The sequence below is a fragment of the Haplochromis burtoni genome, unplaced genomic scaffold (assembly GCF_018398535.1).
Source record: "Haplochromis burtoni strain Fernald_Lab_line unplaced genomic scaffold, NCSU_Asbu1 Contig_63, whole genome shotgun sequence".
Taxonomy (NCBI): domain Eukaryota; kingdom Metazoa; phylum Chordata; class Actinopteri; order Cichliformes; family Cichlidae; genus Haplochromis; species Haplochromis burtoni.
The window spans coordinates 2315104-2335816 of record NW_024582424.1 but is presented as its reverse complement, the minus strand read 5'-3'; the positions used below and the strand labels follow the sequence as shown (position 1 = coordinate 2335816).

General features: G+C 40.1%; 2 protein-coding genes and 1 long non-coding RNA gene across 3 annotated transcripts in view; 2 read left to right on the top strand and 1 right to left on the bottom strand.

Annotated features, from left to right (window-relative positions):
- sv2ca (synaptic vesicle glycoprotein 2Ca) overlaps nucleotides 1-11357 on the top strand; it is a 29294-nt gene extending 17937 nt beyond the window's left edge. Inside the window, exons 5-13 of the mRNA XM_005922895.3 lie at nucleotides 3390-3523; nucleotides 3979-4068; nucleotides 4856-4966; nucleotides 5592-5680; nucleotides 6089-6253; nucleotides 6952-7085; nucleotides 7191-7397; nucleotides 7483-7642; nucleotides 7774-11357. Of these exons, the coding sequence (XP_005922957.1) occupies nucleotides 3390-3523; nucleotides 3979-4068; nucleotides 4856-4966; nucleotides 5592-5680; nucleotides 6089-6253; nucleotides 6952-7085; nucleotides 7191-7397; nucleotides 7483-7642; nucleotides 7774-7957 (1274 nt within the window). The 3' untranslated portion in view covers nucleotides 7958-11357. The remainder of the gene's footprint in view (nucleotides 1-3389; nucleotides 3524-3978; nucleotides 4069-4855; nucleotides 4967-5591; nucleotides 5681-6088; nucleotides 6254-6951; nucleotides 7086-7190; nucleotides 7398-7482; nucleotides 7643-7773) is intronic.
- Nucleotides 4353-13619, bottom strand: LOC121814584. Its single transcript, XR_006054456.1, has 2 exons — nucleotides 13523-13619; nucleotides 4353-6209 (listed from the first exon to the last, which is right to left on the bottom strand). It is a non-coding gene; the product is annotated as an uncharacterized LOC121814584 (long non-coding RNA).
- The window catches only part of iqgap2 (IQ motif containing GTPase activating protein 2), a 36094-nt gene continuing 28997 nt past the window's right edge, over nucleotides 13617-20713 (top strand). Inside the window, exons 1-2 of the mRNA XM_042221253.1 lie at nucleotides 13617-13932; nucleotides 16973-17072. Of these exons, the coding sequence (XP_042077187.1) occupies nucleotides 13887-13932; nucleotides 16973-17072 (146 nt within the window). The 5' untranslated portion in view covers nucleotides 13617-13886. The remainder of the gene's footprint in view (nucleotides 13933-16972; nucleotides 17073-20713) is intronic.

The window sequence follows — 20713 nt, the reverse complement described above, 5'->3', positions numbered from 1 at the left end:
CACACACACACACACACACACACACACACACTCGCGTACTCACAGCTTTAGTGAAAAGTCCCAGCTGTCCCACTAAAAGCCTGAAACCTCCCACACACACACACACACACACACACACACACACACTCGTTTTCATATCTTAGTGAAAACATCTCATTGACATAATGCTTTCCCTATAGCTGCTAACCCTAACCATCAAAAATGAATGCCTAACCCTCAGCCTAAACCTAACCATAACCTAATTGTATCACTGACACTAAAACCACACTTTGAGCCTCAAAATGCCTTCAAACTTGTGGGCATGGGCATTTTGTTTCCATAAGTAACTGTTGGTCCCCACAGTTATAGTGCCATGCCAGTCTTCTGTCCTCACAAAGATCTTTAAACATGTACACACACCAAAAGGCAAGGAAATAAACAAAGGGACTTTTACTGCCCAATGGAAACCATTGTAGACTCACTGGTAATCCGTGTTGCATCACAAAAAGTCATTGTCTGTGTTCTTTACATTAGATAATTAATACATTAGCAATTTAGATTATCATACAAAGACAAAGTAATTCGTTTCTACCTTTATTTACGTTTTAGTCACTCGTAACAAGACATTTCCTCTTTCTTGTCTCTTTTGGGACGTATTAGCACCACTTATGATCGTCTCCCACACCCTTTAAAAACAGTTGTTTAAGTGGTTCATATGCACAGCTATCAATGATGAATTTTAATATGCTGTGAGATTAATCCCAAGCAGTCGTTTTCTGGCATAACCATTAGCATTAACCCCCTCCCCACCCTCCGACTCCCCTCCTACGCCTGTTGATGGATAATAGTGCTATTCCGTTAGGAGCAGTATCTCCATGAGGCATGTTCCACGGAGAGACGTGGGAGGTCACAACTGATGCAACAATCCCTTTCCGTGCTTCCTGCCCAATAACATTGCAGAAAAAAAGACTAAATCATTAAGAACACAAAGAAAAGTGTGCATATACAGTACATTAAACATTTGTGATGGCTGGTCTTTTCACTTCTCTTTATATACTTCAGGTTTTTCCATCAGAATCCTGCTGTGCCAAAAAGTAAACTTCAGTTTATGCAGCACACCCAAAAAAACTGAAGACACAAAACTCATCCAAAAAATACAATTTAATTTGAAACTCTGCTGTATTTTCTTCCTGTTTTGTTTTGTTAAACAGTTTCCCTGTGTGTCATGGTTTTTGTTTTGTTTTTTTGCTTCTTTACCTTAGCTGCCTGTCTTACTTGACTTTTGACTCTGAACTGTGTAAATGTTAAAATGTCAAGTGTTTTTTTTTCTAGCAAGTCATGATGTTAACTAAAAGAATTACAAAAAACTGGTGCGTACATTTTTACAGGTACATAAGTAACTAGGTTGACAGATGACAAGTGTCTTGGTCAGAAGTGCTCTATTCCATCATTAAACCATTAGAAATGAAATCACTGAAACTCATAATACGCAGTCCATCATTAGGGCAAGAAAAACCCCACAAAAGCCCACTAAAATGGGTGAGAGGATATTTTTTTGAATGCAAATAAACCTTCCTTCACAAATCAGCTAAGACTGCTTCAAAGCAGGTGCTGGAGTGTAGATGACCTATAGGTGCCTATAAGGCCAGTTAAGAGACCTGGGTTTGATTGTGTCCTGGACCATTTCCTGCATTTTGTTCCCTTTCACTGTTCTGTCCAGCAATAAAGACTAAACTGTCCAAAAACATATCTTAGAGAGAAACTCTTAAGTAAGTAGAGCCAAACTCAACGTCTTCAATGTAAATACAGATGATTGACCTCAAGAAGAAAACCACTGAAGGGCACTCAAAATCAGAAAGGCCACATTAAACTTTGTTAGAAAGGACAACTCCATGGAGAGATGAAAGGTTTGGAGATGGAAAGGAAGGCCTCATGATCTCAAGCACACAGGATCATCTGTCAAATATGCTGGAGATATTTTTTATGCAGGTAAGGGCATGGCTGGCAATAGAAAGGAAAAAGGAAAATGCATAATGTTTAATTTCATATGTGTTTATGCGTGGGTGGGTATGACATGGCATTATGTGGTGTCGCTGCACATGATTATTCATGTTTATTTCTGTGCCGTTTCTCCATATACTCAGCTTATTGCATGTGTGAATATATGTGTGCGTCTCCCCTCTTTGTGTGTTTCTGTATGCGTGAATGTTAGAAATGATTAATGAGTCTGGAAGAGTGCCTGTGGGCTGAGATCAGGTGCAACAAGATTTAACTTAGCAGAAAAAGCTCAGTTGTATTCGTACCCATTCAATTAACCTGTCCCTGTGCACTCTCAGGCTTCCTCTGCAGAGCCATTCATCTCTACGTTTTACACATCACTCTCCTGCGCCTGTCAAGAGCTCCCATTTAAACGCCGTCTTTTATTTGTAGCCCTTTTGTGTTTGCAGTGTAAGACTCGCACGCAACACTCACAATCAGCCTTTTTAGTCTCATCTGGTTAAGAATATGCAATAGAAGTACCTATGCTGTATCATCTAGAGTTAAATAAATGTTGAATGCCATCTGTGTTATTTAGCTATTGATTCTATGCTACCATGAAAGCACAGTTGCATTTTCTTTTATTATGCCCCTATGAGTGCAGACTTACCTAAAGAGCCACCTGCTGTAAGCTGAGAATTACTTAACAATTCATCCGTGAACTGTTTGTTACTCTTTCATGAATTTAAACTAGACATATCTGCTTGTGTGGCGCTCTTTCCATTGTTATAGTAAGAAAAAAAAATGCACCCACCAGACACTTTATTAGGTACACCTGTTTAACACAAATATCTAATCAGTGAAGCACATGGCAGAAACCCTAATAAGACTTTGGTACTGTCCCTTTATGACCATAATGTACCCATCTTCTAATGGCTGCTTCCAGCTCAATAATGAACATAACGATGAGTTCACTGTACTCAAATCAGGTCCAGACTCACCAGATCGCATTCCAATAGAGAACCTTTGAGATATGATAGAATAGGCGATTCACATCTTCAAGGTGTAGCTGGTAAATCTGCAGCGTCTGTGTGATTCTATCATGTTAATAAGGTGTCAAAAGTGCAATGATTAATGTTTTATGTTTGCTACTATTGTAGCTTATTTTCTTCCAATTCAACCCCCAAACTCTGTTATGCTGTGTTTTTCACTTTCTGCATTAGTCACATGCAATTTTCTAAACAGATTTGGTTGCTGCATAATCATGATTGTTGTCATGATGTCATGATCATTATAGATTTTCTAAACTATGTTAGGTTTGGTTTATTTACCTCACCAGGCATGTGCATAGCTTAATATCTGAATGCTGTTGATTCACATTGTTTTATCTTGTAATGAGCTATGAGTCACTTTACGTTTGCTACTTTTTGCAGGTTGGAGCTTCAGCATGGGTTCAGCATACCAGTTTCACAGTTGGAGGGTGTTTGTCGTCGTCTGCGCCCTACCCTGTGTGTGCGCTGTGGTGGCACTTACCTTTATGCCTGAAAGTCCCAGGTTTTACCTCGAGGTAACGAGACCTTCTGATTTTTAGCAGACTAAACCTATTTTAGTCTGCGCCTCCTGAATGTGCTGCATCAGTTCGTATCCCAGAGAATGCCTTGTCATGGTGCTGTGTTGTCCTCAACTGTCATCAGTTTTACATTCAGCATCTTTCAGACAAATTGAGATTACTTGGACATTTCCCAGCAGATGTTTAATCAGACAAAAACAGTGTGAGTCATTCAGTGCTGTTGGAGGCCTGTGTATGTGGAAAATAGAAGCTCAGAGATCTGTGACAGTAGGTTTGCCGCTCCAGCATAATTATCCTTTGAAGTGAAATGAGTCACCATTGTCGTGACTGTCATCATTTTGCCCTATCTTGGAGAAATCAAAGGCTTGTATTTATGCACCTGAGCAGCCTGCTGCTGCTGATCCCATGAGTTTATCTTGTCGTCTCTCTTCCTTACTTTCCTTGCTTGACAGGTGGGGAAGCATGATGAAGCCTGGATGATCCTTAAACAGATTCACGACACCAACATGAGAGCGCGTGGGCAACCTGAGAAAGTCTTCACTGTGAGTGTTTGTTTCTGCAGTGCTGGGTTTCCTGACGCTTAAGGAAGTAAAGAGGCTTATATTCTGCCACCACTGGGACAGATTTTAACGCTTTCACCGTGCAGGATCACATCTGAATTATGATGGTTCTGAAAGCTGTTTTGTGTCATTCAGGCTTATTTGCAGCATGAGCTCCACTTTGGGAAAGCCGCTTAGTCAACATGTTTCCTGAATTGATCCTATGCTATTGAACACATCGTTTATATTCACCCTTTTTATACTGGTTTGATTTTTTTTTTCCATAATTCTGTTCATTAAATTTTTAAAGATAAACAAACAAGCAAAATGCAAAAACCAAACAGAATGAATCCAATGCATGCACTTTAGGTCCAGAAATGTGTCAGTTTCCCATGTCAAAGTTCCAGTCAGCTCTCCCTTCCATTCATGCAACGTACAAATTTACAATTAGAGAGTTCCACATGGAAATAGAACGAGGATCATCTCCGACCCCCTTCACCATTATGGCTTTCCTCACTAGCATTAAAAGAGACTCAATCACAGCCTCTTTTAAGAGAGGTGGGAATCTTCTCAAGCAGACAGAGTAGCAGGTTTGTTGAAATCTGCTGACCTGTTGCTGTACTGTCACAGCTGTTCAGAAGCTGATTTGATTTTTAATGCTGTGTAGGTGTAATTTTATTCTAGAAATAAATGAAAGGCTATGATATTGCACAACAATGTCAGTAATTCAATGTCAACTTATTGTAAAGTAATACAGATGTTATTCTTATACTGTTTTCCAATATTTCAGGTAAACAGGATCAAAACTCCACGGCAGCTGGATGAATTTGTTGAAATGGAATCAGAATCTGGCAACCCAGTTTCTAAGGCTTTCTTCAGGATAAAGGCTGAAGTTCGTGGGGTAAATATTTGTCTTTTTATTTGATTATAGTTAATTTTTAACTATAATTAATTTTATTGTAAATTCCTGCTTTTATAAATAACTTAAACCTTCCTAAATTCACTAATGCTAATTTCAGCTGCTAAGCAAATGTGTAAACCGGAAAACTATAGAGCCACCTTAAACCTTCCTCAATAAATTAAAACTGTTGTTTGAGTGTGACGACATAACCTTTTTGACTCCTTGTCAAAAGTGTCTAAGATTTGAGTAACAGAAATATCAAATCAAGTAGGGCGGGGCTACAGTTTATGTAATACCAATTCAAACCACAAGACAGTGCAACAATTCAGTGCGACTTTTCTTTAACTAGGCAAGTCGCCGATAACAAAACCTTATTTATAAACAGCTGCCTGGTGGAAATGGAAATAGGGCTAAAAAGAAGTATCGAAAGTCAAAAGCAGCAGCACATATCAGAGAACATCTCAACACCCTCTCTGGTAGCACACTGCCCCCTGGTGGAGAAGATTTCAGTTAAGTTGTGTACTAGGCCATTACAAAAAGTACCTTTAATTATATTTGTTTTCCTTATTATTCCACTGTACCAAATCCTGATGCCTATTCTAATAGAGCTCTTGTCTCTTTTTAGATCTATCTGAACCTTATGAAGTGTTTCAACTACCCAATGCGAGAAAACATGTTGCGACTGGCCATAGTGTGGTTCACGCTGTCATTCGGGTGAGATTTGTCAGTTTTGTCATAGAAAAATCAGACAAGTTTCTGTGGTCAGATAATAGCTCTAGGCAGTCTGTTTTGTTGGCACATTGCATTTCTGTCATCTTGAGCGCTGCTGTGTAGAAGTTGCACAGTCTCAAAATCAATCACTGTCTCCCTGCCCCACGGATCAATACAGTTTCATTGGTGTCTCTGTGGATACAGAGGTGGACCTGCGTGCATGTGTGGAGGAGACAAGACAGGAGGCAGCCAGTTGATTTTTTAAAGCACAAGTATCTTCTGGATTTCTAATGTGTCTGTCTATCTATTTATTGTTTTGTCAGGTCTCACTCTAACACGAACAACCTCTCGTTGATGAACCGATCAGCTGATTTTTTCGATCCAACTATCAACATGTCCCTCTGATTGCAGATATTATGGCCTGTCAGTCTGGTTCCCTGATGTCATCAAACACCTGCAGGCTGATGAGTATGCCTCTAAAGTGAAGATCCATAACAATGAACGCATCGAAGGCATCACCTTCAACTTCACCCTGGAGAACCAGATACACAAAAATATTCTCTTCATTAACGACCAGTAAGACAATTCAGTTTCATAATAATAATAATAATAATAATAATAATAATAATAATGATGATGATGATGGAGGCAAATTTGTTATGCACAACTGATAAAATGTTACATGCTGCAATTAAAGTGATAAAGTGCATAAAATATCACCACTAGACATCAGCAGATTGCAGTCAACTGAATTCTGTTTTGCTCCTTTACTTACTCCTCATAGTTCAAGTGCTAAATCCTAGCTACAGTAGCTGCTGTTGGACAAACATTTTAGTCAGAAAGAGTTCAAAAACAGCTTCTTTGCCACTGCTGCTGTTAGTCAGTGTTAGCTGCTGTTAGGTTTGGGGTCAGTCAAACTTTCCTTGAAATGGATTCAACATTGCTGGACTCAAACACTTAGTTTGATTACATTCTCACACTGTTTGAGAGTTTGCTCGCTGTTTATCTGACAGGAAGTGTCATTTTTAGGACACTCGAGCCCAGCGTTGGCATAACGTTAGCTTATAACCAGATGTTGTTGCATAACTTTCTCTTTGTGAGCTGTCAGCGCCGTTCACATGTATTTTTCATGAATTAATTGTAACATTTATAAGAACCCATCCATTTGTTGGAAGACTTAATTGCACACAAATATAATATTCTTGTTTTCTATTAAATAACTTAAAAAAATGACTGATTGTACCTTTAAAGTTAACATATTTCTGTTACTTCAGCTTTGTCAATATGAAGCTGAAGTCTGTCACCTTCATTGACTCCACCTTTCGTAACTGCTACTTTGATGATGTGACATCAGTGGGCTCCTTCTTCAGGAACTGTACCTTCATTGACACGTTCTTCTTTAACACAGGTGAGGCATGACTACACAGGTAAACTCTTATGTTTTGTCATTTCTAATACACCATCTATAATCTTAACATGGGAAAGTTTTTGGTTTTTTTGCTTCTCTGGGCAGATATCGATGAATCTAAATTAATTGATGGCACAGAGGTGATCAACAGTACATTTACCCACAACAAGACAGGGTGCCAGATGACTTTTGATGATGACTACAGCGCCTACTGGGTTTACTTCATCAACTTTCTGGGGACCCTGGCTGTTCTTCCTGGCAACATTGTGTCTGCTCTCCTTATGGATAAAATTGGGCGTCTCTCTATGTTAGGTAGGAAAGTAAGACCTGGCTCTTTGGTAACACTATGGGTGTGTCAACTTTTACTCTTCTTTTGAATATGTGTGTATGTCCTCAGGTGGCTCCATGATCCTATCAGGCATCAGCTGTTTTTTCCTGTGGTTCGGCACCAGTGAATCCATGATGATTTTCATGTTGTGCCTTTATAATGGCCTGAGCATCTCTGCCTGGAACTCCCTGGATGTTGTCACTACCGAGTCCTTCCCTACTGTCAGGAGGTAACAGGACAAACATGTTTTTTTCTTATAGATAACATTGTTGTATAGACTTGTGTATAAAATAGGGCCTAATTCATCCAATTTATGAGAGTAACATGTTTCTGTTTTCGTTTTTTGATTTTCTCTCCCAGGGGAACAGGCTTCGGGTTCTGTAATGCTCTGTGTAAGCTGGCAGCAGTTCTAGGGAACCTGATTTTTGGTTCTCTTGTTGGCATTACCAAGGCCATTCCTATCCTCATGGCGTCATCAGTGCTTGTTGGGGGGGGCCTGGTTGGACTACGGCTGCCTGACACTCGGGCGAATGTCCTCATGTAACACTAGTGTAGCAGTGCTCACCTGGGCTAAAATCTGGATGTGAGAGTCCTAGAGAAACCCCGGTATGCGTTTTGAGGAAGCAGTGCAGCTGGCTTGGTTTTTTATACATATCTTAACACACATCTCAAAGCTCGCTGATGTATAAATGGTGAAGCAAAACCGCAAACACACCTTTTCACAATGTGTCTGATGCAAACCTTGTGAGGTGATAAGTTCAACATTTTGTGAATCACTCACCTACAGAGTTCTCGTTAGAGTTTGGTTTGTTGAGGTTGCACCTTCTAGCTGCAGTCATTGCTTATGCGGTAAAACTGCACGGTTAAAATCTGAAGGCTTTTAATATTGATACAGTCTTATTAAGCCAATCCAGATGGATAGAAAAGTGCAAAAACAAGCTGTAATGAGCACAGCCAACCTGCTGTGTGACAACGCAGGGACTAGATGATCAGACAGTTCATACTCGTGACACAGCTGTATGACAGCTGGCTTGCCCACAGAACCAACTATCAGTACACAGACCATGTGTGCCGATAGTCATCATACAGAAATAAATATAAAGAAAAACATGCAGCAGGTACCTCATTTGCAAAGGTGAGATACATATATCTAATTATTTTCACTCGCTTGCATTTAACATCAGTCTGCTGTATTTAGATCAGTGTCATATTTGCTCCTATATCAGCAACCTTCACAAAGAAGCCCATTTACATCAGAGACCAAGCCCTTTGCACTACTTACCCAACCAAGAATCAAAAAGGCCATATAGAAACACTTTTCCTGTATCAATAATTGTATGTCACGTTGAATATGAACATGGAAATTTTTATTTTCTGCTGTGTGTTTGTGAAAGCCAAAAATAATGATTTGTTCCTTTTGTCCAAATCTCTATGTGGTATTATTATTATTCTTTTAAAAAAGCTCTAAGAGGAGCTATCCTTCTGATTTAGCTTTGTGTTGGATCCTGCTTGTGGCAGTAACATGTCATGCTGCTTCCTTTCAAAAATACTGAATGGCCTTTTTTAATGTGCCTCTCCTTGACTGGAGCAGATGCCCGTAGTCATGTGCTGTCCAAAGGTTTTAAGGAACAGACAGAAACTGAACAGGCATTAGATTAAAAAAAAAAAGAATAAGTAATTTTATGTACATATGTAAAATATGTCACAGATATTGATTCATTTTTGGTCTTAATGTCATGTTTTTTGTTAGACATACGTATTTTGCTAAAACTTTTGTTTCCTTCTCTCCTGCAAAAATGTCACTGCTATACCAATCGTATCATCAAGATATGACCTGTGGTGTTAGTTACCATACAAGACGGCAAAATAATAATGTAGATAACAACCACCTCGTTATGACGGCGGATTGGTGCAGCCCATAACGTTTTTTTAAATGCATCTTAATTTAATCAAAATTAACCCCATTTTTGTTGGTTATAGTCGTTATATTCACAGTTGTACAAAACTGAAACTTCTAGGGAACATTAATCTTTTACCTCTCATTAGACTTGATCTCACTGGCCACTTGGTTAGATACACCTATTTAGCTTTAGTCAAGACGACCTGATCAAGCACACACTGATTATCAGAAGGAAGATGAAAGACGATCTAAGTGACTTTGAACATGGCATGGTTGTTGGTACCAGAAAGGCTGGTCTTAGTATTTTAAAAAACTGCTGACCTACTGGGATTTTCCCCACACAACCCTCTCTAGGGTTTACAAAGAATGGCCCGGAAAAAAAGAAGAGAAAATACCTTGTTGATGTTGAGTTCAAGGAGAAGGGCACGGCTGCTTTGAGCTGATGATGAAGCAGATGAGACTATAGCAGCAGAAGACTGCATGTGGTGTCACTCTTGTCAACTAACAACAGGAAACTAAGATTACAATTCACATGAGCTCACCAAAATTGGGCAACAGAAAATTGCCTGGTCTAATGAGTCTCGAATTTGGCATAAACAACATGGAAGCATGGATCCATCCTTCATTACATCAGTGTGTCAGGCTGCTGGTGGTGTAATAGTGTGATGAAATTTTCATAGTACCAACTGAGCATCAGTCTACCTGAGTATTGTTGCTGATCATGTCCGTCCCTTTATGACCACAATGTACCCATCTACTGATGGCTGTTTTCAGCAAAGCTCATATCATCTCAAACCAATTTGAGGTGATATGAGTTATTGTACAGCATGTCTTTGACCTCAATGCACATCATGATGAAGATAATAAAATAAAGATATCAGGAAAAAAATTTGATGCCGTCCCTCCCCCCAGATTCAGTTGCTCTCAGTTTTGAATAATAAACGTGTGTATTGTATTTTCTGTGGTGTTAGCTAACCTTAACCTGCATTTCTCTGTATTTGTGGCATCTGTAACTTCAGTGTGGACCTGGTTTGTGTCTGTGCTGCAGGTGGCTCTCTCTCAGCTACTCAAAAAAACAAAAACTGTACTGTACTTGTGCACATCATTGCCAGAATATGTAAAATAAGTTGGAAAGTGAAGTCTGCTGCTATTGTGCAACATATTTTTTGAGCACATATATATAATTTAAATATTTTTAAAACAAAAGTATGACATACAGAATCTAAATTACAAAAAAACAAAACAAAACAAAAAAACTTGCCCAGCAATATTGACCTATGTCAGTAGCAAAGAATATCAGAAGGAGTCATCAGTATGAATGAAAAACCTGCATTGTTGTACCGGAGAAGTAATATTACCTAACATGTTGGTGTATTTAGGGATTTTGATTATATGTACTGTATTTGTGTGTATGCAAAAGACAGCGAGTCTGAGAGGGAGAGTGTGTGTGGGCTTGTGTATGTAACCATGAATGTAAATATTATGTACATATCAAAGCTGATGTTAGTGAAGTTTCTGGGTTAAATGTTTCAGCTCCTTGAGGGGACACGTGTGTCTCCGGCTTCGTCCAAGCGATAAGTCCATATACTGTATCTCTGTTGTACATCCGCTGGTCCTCAGCTTTTACCTGCTACTCTGTGCGTGCGTGGTTGTGTACGCGTTACACTTGCATGTATGTAAGAAAACTTGCGTTCTTTTATGCTCAACTTTTTTTTTGTTATTATAAATTCTTCTGGGAGAAAATGATGACAATATTAAGATTTTTGTTGAGGAAAACGTGAATGTATCACTCGTATGTTTTGTTCATCTATTTTTGAGGGGAGGGGGGATAGCCAGATGTGTGTCAACAATAAAGTTGTGAGTACTAATTGTGAAGGGCCTGAGGGGTGACTGAGCTTGATGTTCAGTGGTCAGCAAGTGTGAGAAAATGTGAAGATGTATTTGCCAAATATTCAATTCCCTGTGATTGATGTTAAAAACTGGAAAAGCAGGGATTGCAGACTGTGCTGCTTTTGAACATATATAATAAAACTTATGTTCTCTAGCAAGTTACTCTTCTGTGTCATGCTTGTGCTAAACCTCAGATTAATATTAATACTGATGCTCCTATAAACATCATTTATGTGCATAAGACAACATAAGCCTTAAATTTATGTGTATGCAGTAAGTTTAACTAAACAGTAATAGTTTACAAAGGCTATAAAGTTCAGTTTTTGGAGAAACTCTTTGAGAGAGTTCAGCATTTACACTCATTTTTGACGCAATAGTGGGCGGGTGTGTTTATGGACAGTGCTAGAGCCAAAGAGTGGACAGGCCACTCCAAACTCATGGGATGTTTGGGGACACCTACACAATCGCTCCAAAGTCCATGAGCGGGTGAAGCACATACTTAGAAAACTGAAGTTACAACCACTAGCTACTATTTCTGCAGGTCTTTTGCTGAACGACTGCTTTACTGTCCCTTTTGCCATGTGGAGACATTAAAGCAGCACAAGCATCCATTAAATTCTAATAATATTACAGTTTTCAGCAGTTATATAACACTACATGACAGTTCAGCCCACAGAAGAAAATAACAAGAGGATATACAAAAACAAAAATAATAAAAGATGATGCCACAGAGAAAAAAAGAATACATAAATAGAAAAATGTAACAGTTGTTGTGCCAACCCAGTAAAAGATATGGTATTAATGTGGCCTCCACATCAAAAATTGTGTGGATGTAATCTTTTTCATTTCATTGTACCACAATGGAAACCGTTTCCAACATTTTGCATACCTGCCAAATGAATACATGCAGATAAACACGTGGTTAGAGTAACTGTGTCCTCGAGGTAATGCTGCCTCCTAGTGGCCAAAATCGAGGACGTGAATCATTGCAATAGCTGCCAATGATTAATGTATAAAGAGTCGGTATAGACTCTTCTGTATACAGTCTTCTTTTGGCTGCTCCCTTTTGGGGGGTACCACAGTGGGTCATCTGCCTCACTCTCACCCTATTTCACGCATCCTCCTCGATCACACCAACCCTCTGTATCTCCTCCTTCACTGCATCCATGAATCTTATCTGCAGTTTTCCTCTTTTCCTCCTGCCTGGCAGCTCTATGTTTAACATCCTCCACATGTCCAAACCTTCTCAGACTTGTCTCCCTAACTCTGTCTCCAAACTGCTCAGCCTGAGCCGTCTCTCTTATCTACTCATTTCTAATCACTCCCAAAGAAGATCTTAACATCAACTCTGCTGCTTCCAGCTCCACCTCTTTACGTCAATGCCACCACCAAACTTTACATCACTGCAGAACTCACAACCATCTTTTAAACGGTCTCTTTCATTTTTGCTGCTATTCATTTGTCAAAAATCACCCAACACTCTTCATGTCTCCCCGCCTCCAGGTATTTAAACTTATCCACGTTCACTTCCTCTACTACCTCTCCTAGCATCTTCACTGTCACACCCACCCTCTCATCCACACACAGATATTCTGTCACAGATATTGTTTTTTTACTCCAGAGCATGCCTACACCTCCAGACCACAATGTTGTCTACAAAGATCATAGTCCACAGAGGCTCCTGCCTGACCTTGCCTGCCAGTATGTCCATCAGCCCCGCAAACAACTCGTCTCTATCTCGCTGTCCTCATACAGTCTAAAAGTTTTAATTGATTTTAGAAAGATTTTTTACGCAATAATATCTTGAAGTGATATTTTTAACCTCCCACGATGGCCTTTTATGATAAGAACACGTTGTACTAGTAAGTTTATATCAGGAAACCCGGCCCGGCCCGTTTTTTCGTTAACTTGTTTTTCCTGGGTCTTTTCACGTGTGTTATGAATAAATCTTATTTTTTTCGGTACCGGTACTAGTTTTATTTTGTTGTATTTATCTGCGACACCTTAAAGGCCGGTCCGTGAAAATATTGTGGGGCACAAATCGGTCCGTGGCGCAAAAAAGGTTGGGGACCGCTGGTTTATATGACTTGTGGCATCAACTTTGCATACAAAAGCGAAACCTGAACTTTTATGCAAACTAGAGGACGTTAAAAAAACCTGTAAAGACACACCCAAGGCAGGGTTGTCTAAGAGAAAAAAAACATTAAAATAACAAATAATGAAAGCACCAGGCAGAATTAAACATTCACAATTTACCATCTTAAAAATTAAAATAATAATAATACTAATAAAAACAGTTAAAGCTCTGCCCAGACTCACCTTATCACCAGCAGGTGGTGCAAGGTGCTAAAGCTCCGTCAGCGTTCCCGTCAATCATTGCAGCTCAGAGCTGAGCGGGGCAAGAGCACCGACCCGGAGCACTTTGTTCAGGAGGCACCACAAGCTGTGCACACCATGGGGTTCGTCTGCTGCAAGGCACAGTTAGCACTTTCATGAAACTTCTGGACACAGCTGTGCCTATTTTTTTCTCTCCATATACATCACTATTATTTTTCTTCCCCCAGTTACTAGTTAGTTTATTCACATCTGTATCTGCCGAGAGGCGCGGTCGCCGGGTAACTTCAACGTTAACTTAAGTTATTTCCAGTTGAGACGAGTTCACGGGTGGAGGAAACGAGGCAGGATGTACCATGAAGAGACCGCAGCGTTACACAGGCCACGCTATGGAAGTAAGTGAGATCGTGTTTGATTGTTTTAGAGCTAAAAAAGCTACTGACTCCTACCCCAACGTGGGTTGGTTGCGAGGATGAGGACGAGCTAACGTTTCGGTGCCTTCGCGGGGATGTTTGATGAGCAACAGGTGGGTGAGCTGCACCACTAGCTGCGGGATACCTTCAGTAGGTGTGGCTGGCCCTGACGGTGCGCTTAAAATGCGGATGAAGAGTGGCTATTAGAGGTTTTAGGTGAAAGAAACCACATCCTGGATGCTTCAATAATACTACTAATAGTTATTTGAGACCTAGTTTTCTCCCCTCGCCTCCCACAGGTGGCCCTAAACGCAGCACAATGATTTTTTAATCTGTTTATTTGACAGTGGACGCCAACATAAGGCGTTTTTTCTCACAGGTTAACCATTAACTTGAGCTTTCTGCTGCCGCTGTCACATGTGCAGCCTAACCCCGTGAGCACGCCAAGAATTTAACCGAGTCCACTGACAATAAACACAGGTAGGTTTACTGTAGATAGCATGTCTGTGGGCAAAGTACAGCTTTGAGAATAGGCAGTATTACCCCCAGTGCTGTTTTTTATCTTCTTCTTTCTGTTGCATCTGACTTGAATCATTATATTTTATTGATCATATCTTGCTACTGTGAATCCATAAGAAGTGTGTCTCCAGATAAGATAGAGTAGTATGCTGCAAACTCTCTAAGATATGGGTCCAAACAAGTCCAAATTTGTTGGCCCCAAATCACAAAGTTGTCCTTCAACTGCGCTTTAATTTGCAAGTGCTGCTGTGGGACCCCGAGGCAAATCTATTCATGTATTTCATACTGACCTGAGTTTATTGATTTGGCTTGGATACAATGGATGAACCAAAAAAACCCACAAAGCCTCCCTTGAATCGTAGCCCGCCAAAAGGTTGCGTAGAATAACCCTGCAGCTAAACAAAAGCATGAGTCATAATCACAGGGACTATAACTCAGGTCCGGTGATCTTGTGACACACAAAAGCAACAGACCCATCCTGATAGTTAAATATAACACAGTGCAAGAGCGTAGACAGGCTCTTCCAGGAAGTGTGTGAGTGTGTCACTAGAGGTAGTGTGTAATGGCTGCGCTGGGGCTTCTGTGCCTGACATACGTTTTCATCTGCATCTGTCTTCTGCACAGCTGGACCACAAATCTGTGGTTGGACCCTTTGGATGCGGTGCTCAAGAGACTAGAAAACATTTCGCCTAAATAGCGGGACAATTACGTCTGTAGAGATGTGGTTGGCCTGTGCTTCTCCTCGCATGCGAGTATTATTTGCCAAGCCTCTGCTGAGACTTGGCGAACGAATGTCTCTGCAGGTGGCTGTTGAATAGACAAGTTTAACAGAGTGTGCTTTAGAGTTTTAAAATATTCAGGCTAGAAAAGGGTTTAATGACCTACATATGAAGTTGGTTTGGCATGATTGGTAGAATATATGCAATGTGGGCATAAAGTTGAACAAAACTACAGTAAAGTCAGGATTCTAAACTGGCTTTTGTAGCTTTTGTTTTAGGATCTCTGTGAATAGAAAAGTTTGCACTTGGCCCAGGTGTGCAGAAGCTCCACTGCCATGAGTTTGATGTCACTGTTTAGCAATGCGAACCTTTCTGAAACGCATCTCAGCACTGATGGATGTAAAAGTCCAGCTAGGGACAAATTAGCAATATATGTAAACTCTCTGTGCAGCACATCAGCTTCACGCTCTGTATTGGAACTGCTGCGTGCTAAACCACATTGTCCCTATCAAAGAAATTAAATTTTAATTTAATTTAATAATGACATCAATGGAACTTGAGAGGATATGCTCTAGTTTGTCTATTAGCCAGTGCTGATATTTTTTTGTCTGTCTTGTTTTTGTTTTTTTTGTTACTTATTTAAGAATCACATAAATCTAGTGTAATTAAGTCTTTTCTTTTAAGTCATCAGACAGTCTTTGTGTAGTTAGCCGGCTCAACATTGATATGTCACAAAAGGAAAGGGGAAAAAATTGGCTACTGACACTGGCGGATGTTGTCATTTTCTGTTATTTCTTATTTCCCATCTTATAGGTAACTTAGTGGTTGCAGATTATGGCAAAACCATCTTTAAAAAAAGAGTCATGTTAAACAGTTCCTAGAGGCTTACATCTGCAGGGCACCCGGCTTTATTTTACACTCGCAGAAACCTGCGAGTAAAAACTGTGCCTGTCCACGTGTACCATCAGCTGCTAGCCTGTATTTAAATGAAAAGGGAAAGATCTGTTGGTAAAAGGAGCCCCTGAGCTTGAGATTTTCCCTTTTACTCAGCCAGAAATAAATAGATTTGATCGGATTAGAGCTGGTTAGGGAGTACGGCGTGGGGTGGGGTCTCGTTAAGCTGCAGGTGAAGGTCAACTCTCAGCAGAAGTCACTTGTCAGATCGGCACCCCGCCAAAGCCAGTTTAAAAACCATAAAATAAAAAGACTATTTCATCTCTCACGGCAGGGTTTACTGAAGCATGAAGTGGAGTTTTTAAACACATCAGTAATTAAAAAAAAGACTTATTTTTATGTATGTTTGGTATCAGCACTTCTGTTCAGGTGCCGTCTTAACCTATACCTTCAATGTTAGTGTAATAAAACACCATCCTCGAGGAGACCGCTTTCTGTGGTACTGATTCTTTACAACCTGGAGGGAGACTGTGAAGACCCTCCCGATGTGTGTCATGGTTGCGAGTGCAACTTTTGCTGTGCCGTGTTTAAAATAACCTTGTGTATGCAAAAATGTTGTCATGCTTGTGACAACTTCCTGTATTGAGTATGAAGCACACATGATGATCTTGGTGTTGGTTAGAGCTAAAAAAAATACCAGTGACACAGCTCCTAAGGAGGCCCGAGCTATAGTTGAGTATTAGCTTGACCTGTTCTTGTGCAGCTTTATGAAACAACCCTTTTCAACTGTAATTAAGAACAATAAGAATGGACAACACACTATGGAGTATGTTGCATAATGAAAAACAATGACAGTGATATAATCATAAGTGTTTTGTTTTTTTTTCCAGCCATTCAGGATGATGAGAGGTTGTCAGCAGAAGAGATGGATGAGAGGAGGCGGCAGAACATCGCCTACGAGTACCTGTGTCACCTAGAAGAAGCCAAACGGTAAGGTGGGCGTTAGATGGAGGGAGAAGCATTGTGCAGACAAAAGCCAGTTGCTTTTCTTTGTATTGTTTGCCTTGTCACAGTTCACACGGCATCTAGGATTTAAGTTGGGTGTGCTCTTGGTCAATCATTAGTTCTGTTTAATGTTTTTATACAAAGGTTTATGTGTTTAATGAGCAGGAAATGGTTGTGAAATAAAGGAATGGAGTGAAAGTGAGGGCAGTCTTATGAGTAAGAGAGCAAGTGTGTGGTTAAGTGTTTGTAGTATTATGAAGCTGCAATGGTGGATAAAGGCTGAATCGGCGTGGATGCAACATGATGACATGGAGGTGTAAACATTCCTAAGAACACGTGTGATTAAATCTGGGGTGGTGCTGACTTAGTGGAAAGAGTGGCTCGTTATCCACTGTACTCTCATCTTAGCTTTTTTTTTTTTTCTCTAAAAGCTGAAATTATTTATTTATTAAAAAAAAGAAAAAAAAAGAAGCTGTTTTCCAAAGCAAGCACAAATCTGATGAAGAGTCTTTGAGGTGCCTTAGCAAACCTGAAAGCGAACCACTTCCTGTCTTCTTCATGTTGGCATCCATCTGAACGGAAGAGGAAGTCTGATCATGTTTCTTCTAACACAGATTTGATAACCACACCCAGTCCCCAAGAGAGTATTTTCTTGGAGTCACTTTTCAGCTTAAATCCATTGCAGTCACTGTGGCCGAGTGTCGACTGCACATTTGCTTTACGTCCACATGCCCTCAGAGATTTGTTTCCCAGCTGAACTTTGACCCTGTAAAGACTGTTTGAATAGCCTATATTATCTGCTTATGACACAAGAGAGTTTAAGGGTTTACAATAAGACTTAACTGAACGCAGCTTCAGGCTTTCATCATAATCTGGTCACACCAATATGATGACACTTCAGTCTTTTTATAGCTGACAGGAAACACTTTAGCAGAAGGTAAACTGAACTGCATAGAGAACTTTTAGTGGGAAAGTTTTTGTATTAATACACCAGGTTAGCCTTTAAAAATACTATATTTAACTTTCTCAGTTTCCCTTTTAGCTTCCCCTTATTTAATCCTGGAGCTTGTGACACCTTTCAGCCATTGAATTGCACCTCCATTCGTTGAAATGTGTCAAGTTAGATTAGGATTAAGACAGACCTTTAACAAAGCTGTAAACCACAGAGGGCAGGGGATTAGGTTCTGGTCTCTGGAGTCAGGTGTAAGCAGTCACTGAAGTCAAGCAACCATGAGTAAGCAACCCAGTACACCTGAAGGCACAGTTTAATTAGCCCCCTTTTTAACAGTGGTAAAAACCAGTAAGGTTGGTGTCAGCCAGCATGCCTAACATGCCCAGGATCCTGAAGCTGCAGCAATTTCCCAATTTGTCATTTTAAACATTTTATTTACATGTCGTCTGTATAAAAGCCTAATGGGGCAATTGGACAGACAAAAAACTGGAATCTTTCTGCAGCAAAGGGACTCAAAGGAAAAAAAACCCAAACAGCTGGTGGGGTCAGTGACATTGTTATCTCTGACAGCATGTGGGATGGACAGACATGCTTTGTTTTAACAGTGCTTTGCTTGCAGTGCCTAATTAGTTTAGGTCAAACTCATAAAGGTTTAACTACCTGAATTGTTTCTGTTGTATGTTGCACATTAACTCGCACCTTAAATGAAACATCTGCTAATATTTCACAGGACGATTGCTTCATTTTAGCCAGACTTTTTTTTTTAAAACATCTATCAACTGACAAGAACGGATGTCAGTTAATTGACCCTCCCCCTCCCTCTCCCCAATTCACACACACAGTTGCACAGAAGTTTCTGGAAGGAGACCTTGTACTCTCACCACAGAGTAAACAAATGGTGGTTTACATTTGTAGTTTTTCTGGATTGGGAGCTTTCTTGTTTGCTTTGATGCAGGATCGCTTGGAGGCCTAAAATGTCATGTTTGCTTTTTAGTTAACAGCATTACCCTAATCTTTGGATACATTTTAGCCTGAGATGTAAAATAAAATTCTGTGTTTACAGACACACTGGCACACACAAAGACAACTCATGACATGCATGACTAAGCTCCATGACGTAAGCTTCCCAAAGCCACTGTTCAGTCAGAAATGCTGAAGCTGAAAGCAAAAGAGGATGGTAATCATGTGTTGAGGTGGGATAGACCTTTGTTCTAGAGTCCTGAAAGCTCTATTTTGTTTTAGCACTGTGAGCCACAGATTGGACAATAACAGGAAGGGATTTTTTTGGAGGGCTGTAAACAGCATCACCAGTTTGTCCTGCTTCAGGAGACAAGTTCTCCCGTCATTGTTTTAAGCACAGGAAGTGCTTCACAGGAGAGCTATGTAACCCACGCAGGATGTTCCTGCACCATGTGTTCATGCACTAGTTGGATTTCTTTCTTTCTCTGTAATCTGCATATCAAATATACTTGCTGTTAATTAATATGCTGCTTTTTTTGCACAAGATTTTCAAGTCATTTATTTTGTCAGATGGGCTTTGTTTGTGAGGCTTTGTGCAATAGCACAACACTAATAGGACTGCACAGTATGTGGAAAATCTGTAAGCTTAGGTGCAGGGAGGTAGTGAGAGCTCTCTAATCTCCCTGTAGGCAATTTGAAGCAAACAAACAGTCCTGTATAATATCAATCCATCCATGCATCCATTCAATCATTCATCCTAACCAGGCCAACCGTTCATGCTCACATTCAAACCTGTGGCCAGTACAGAGTAACTGGTTAGGAGTAATTTAACTTGGACGTCTTTTGACTTTGTGTGGGCAGCTGGGATATCTGAAGAGAACCCACGCGGGGTGGAAGAAGCGGCAGGGTTAGATGCTACTTTGTTTCTGTTGTGTTAGAGCTATTGAAGAGGGGAAAAGCATCTTAAAACAACTGTGCCTAAATCATTTGATGACCGGAAAAGGATGAGTGCATCGAGTGTATAATTAAAAAGATTTTTCTTATTGGTGGGATTTAAGTTAGGGTTAGGCATTCCCTTTAAAAATAAAGGGATAGCTATAGCATTGTTTAAGATTATTATACAAATGTTTGTTCCTCATGGTTATAGCCTGCACACTCCACTGGGTTTGTGTTGACTATGCACGGTGTGTGTGTGTGTGTGGTTGTTGTCCTTAATGTGCTGACAGATAATTTGCCACACTGAATCCTTGAAGCACCCACGCAGCCTTAATTAACCTAAACAAGATGTCCTCTGCATGCATGTGGGAAGTAATGCTTTGCTGCTTTTGTTAAGCCTGGAAGGAGGCAGGAGTTGTTGGTATAAATAAAACCCATAACTGAAACATGACCAGGTTAGATGGCTGCGTGCTGTACACTGTAAATTCAGTGTATGGGGATGAGCAAACAGCTAATAAATTACACACGCATTTCTTTTACTTTGTAACATCCAGGACAGGAGACAATAACAGTAAATTTAGTGTCACTTGTAAGCAGTCAGATAATGTGTAACAGATGTCCTCGATCATGATGATTCACCATGCTCACAAATCATTCACTAGTTCTTTGGAATAGGTTTTTCCTGATGTCCCTGGAAATAGTCTGGCAGAGACTGCGTTCCTGAAGGCTTTGCTAAACCTCTCAAAGGGAAATTACATCAGCAATAAAAGGAGGGCAA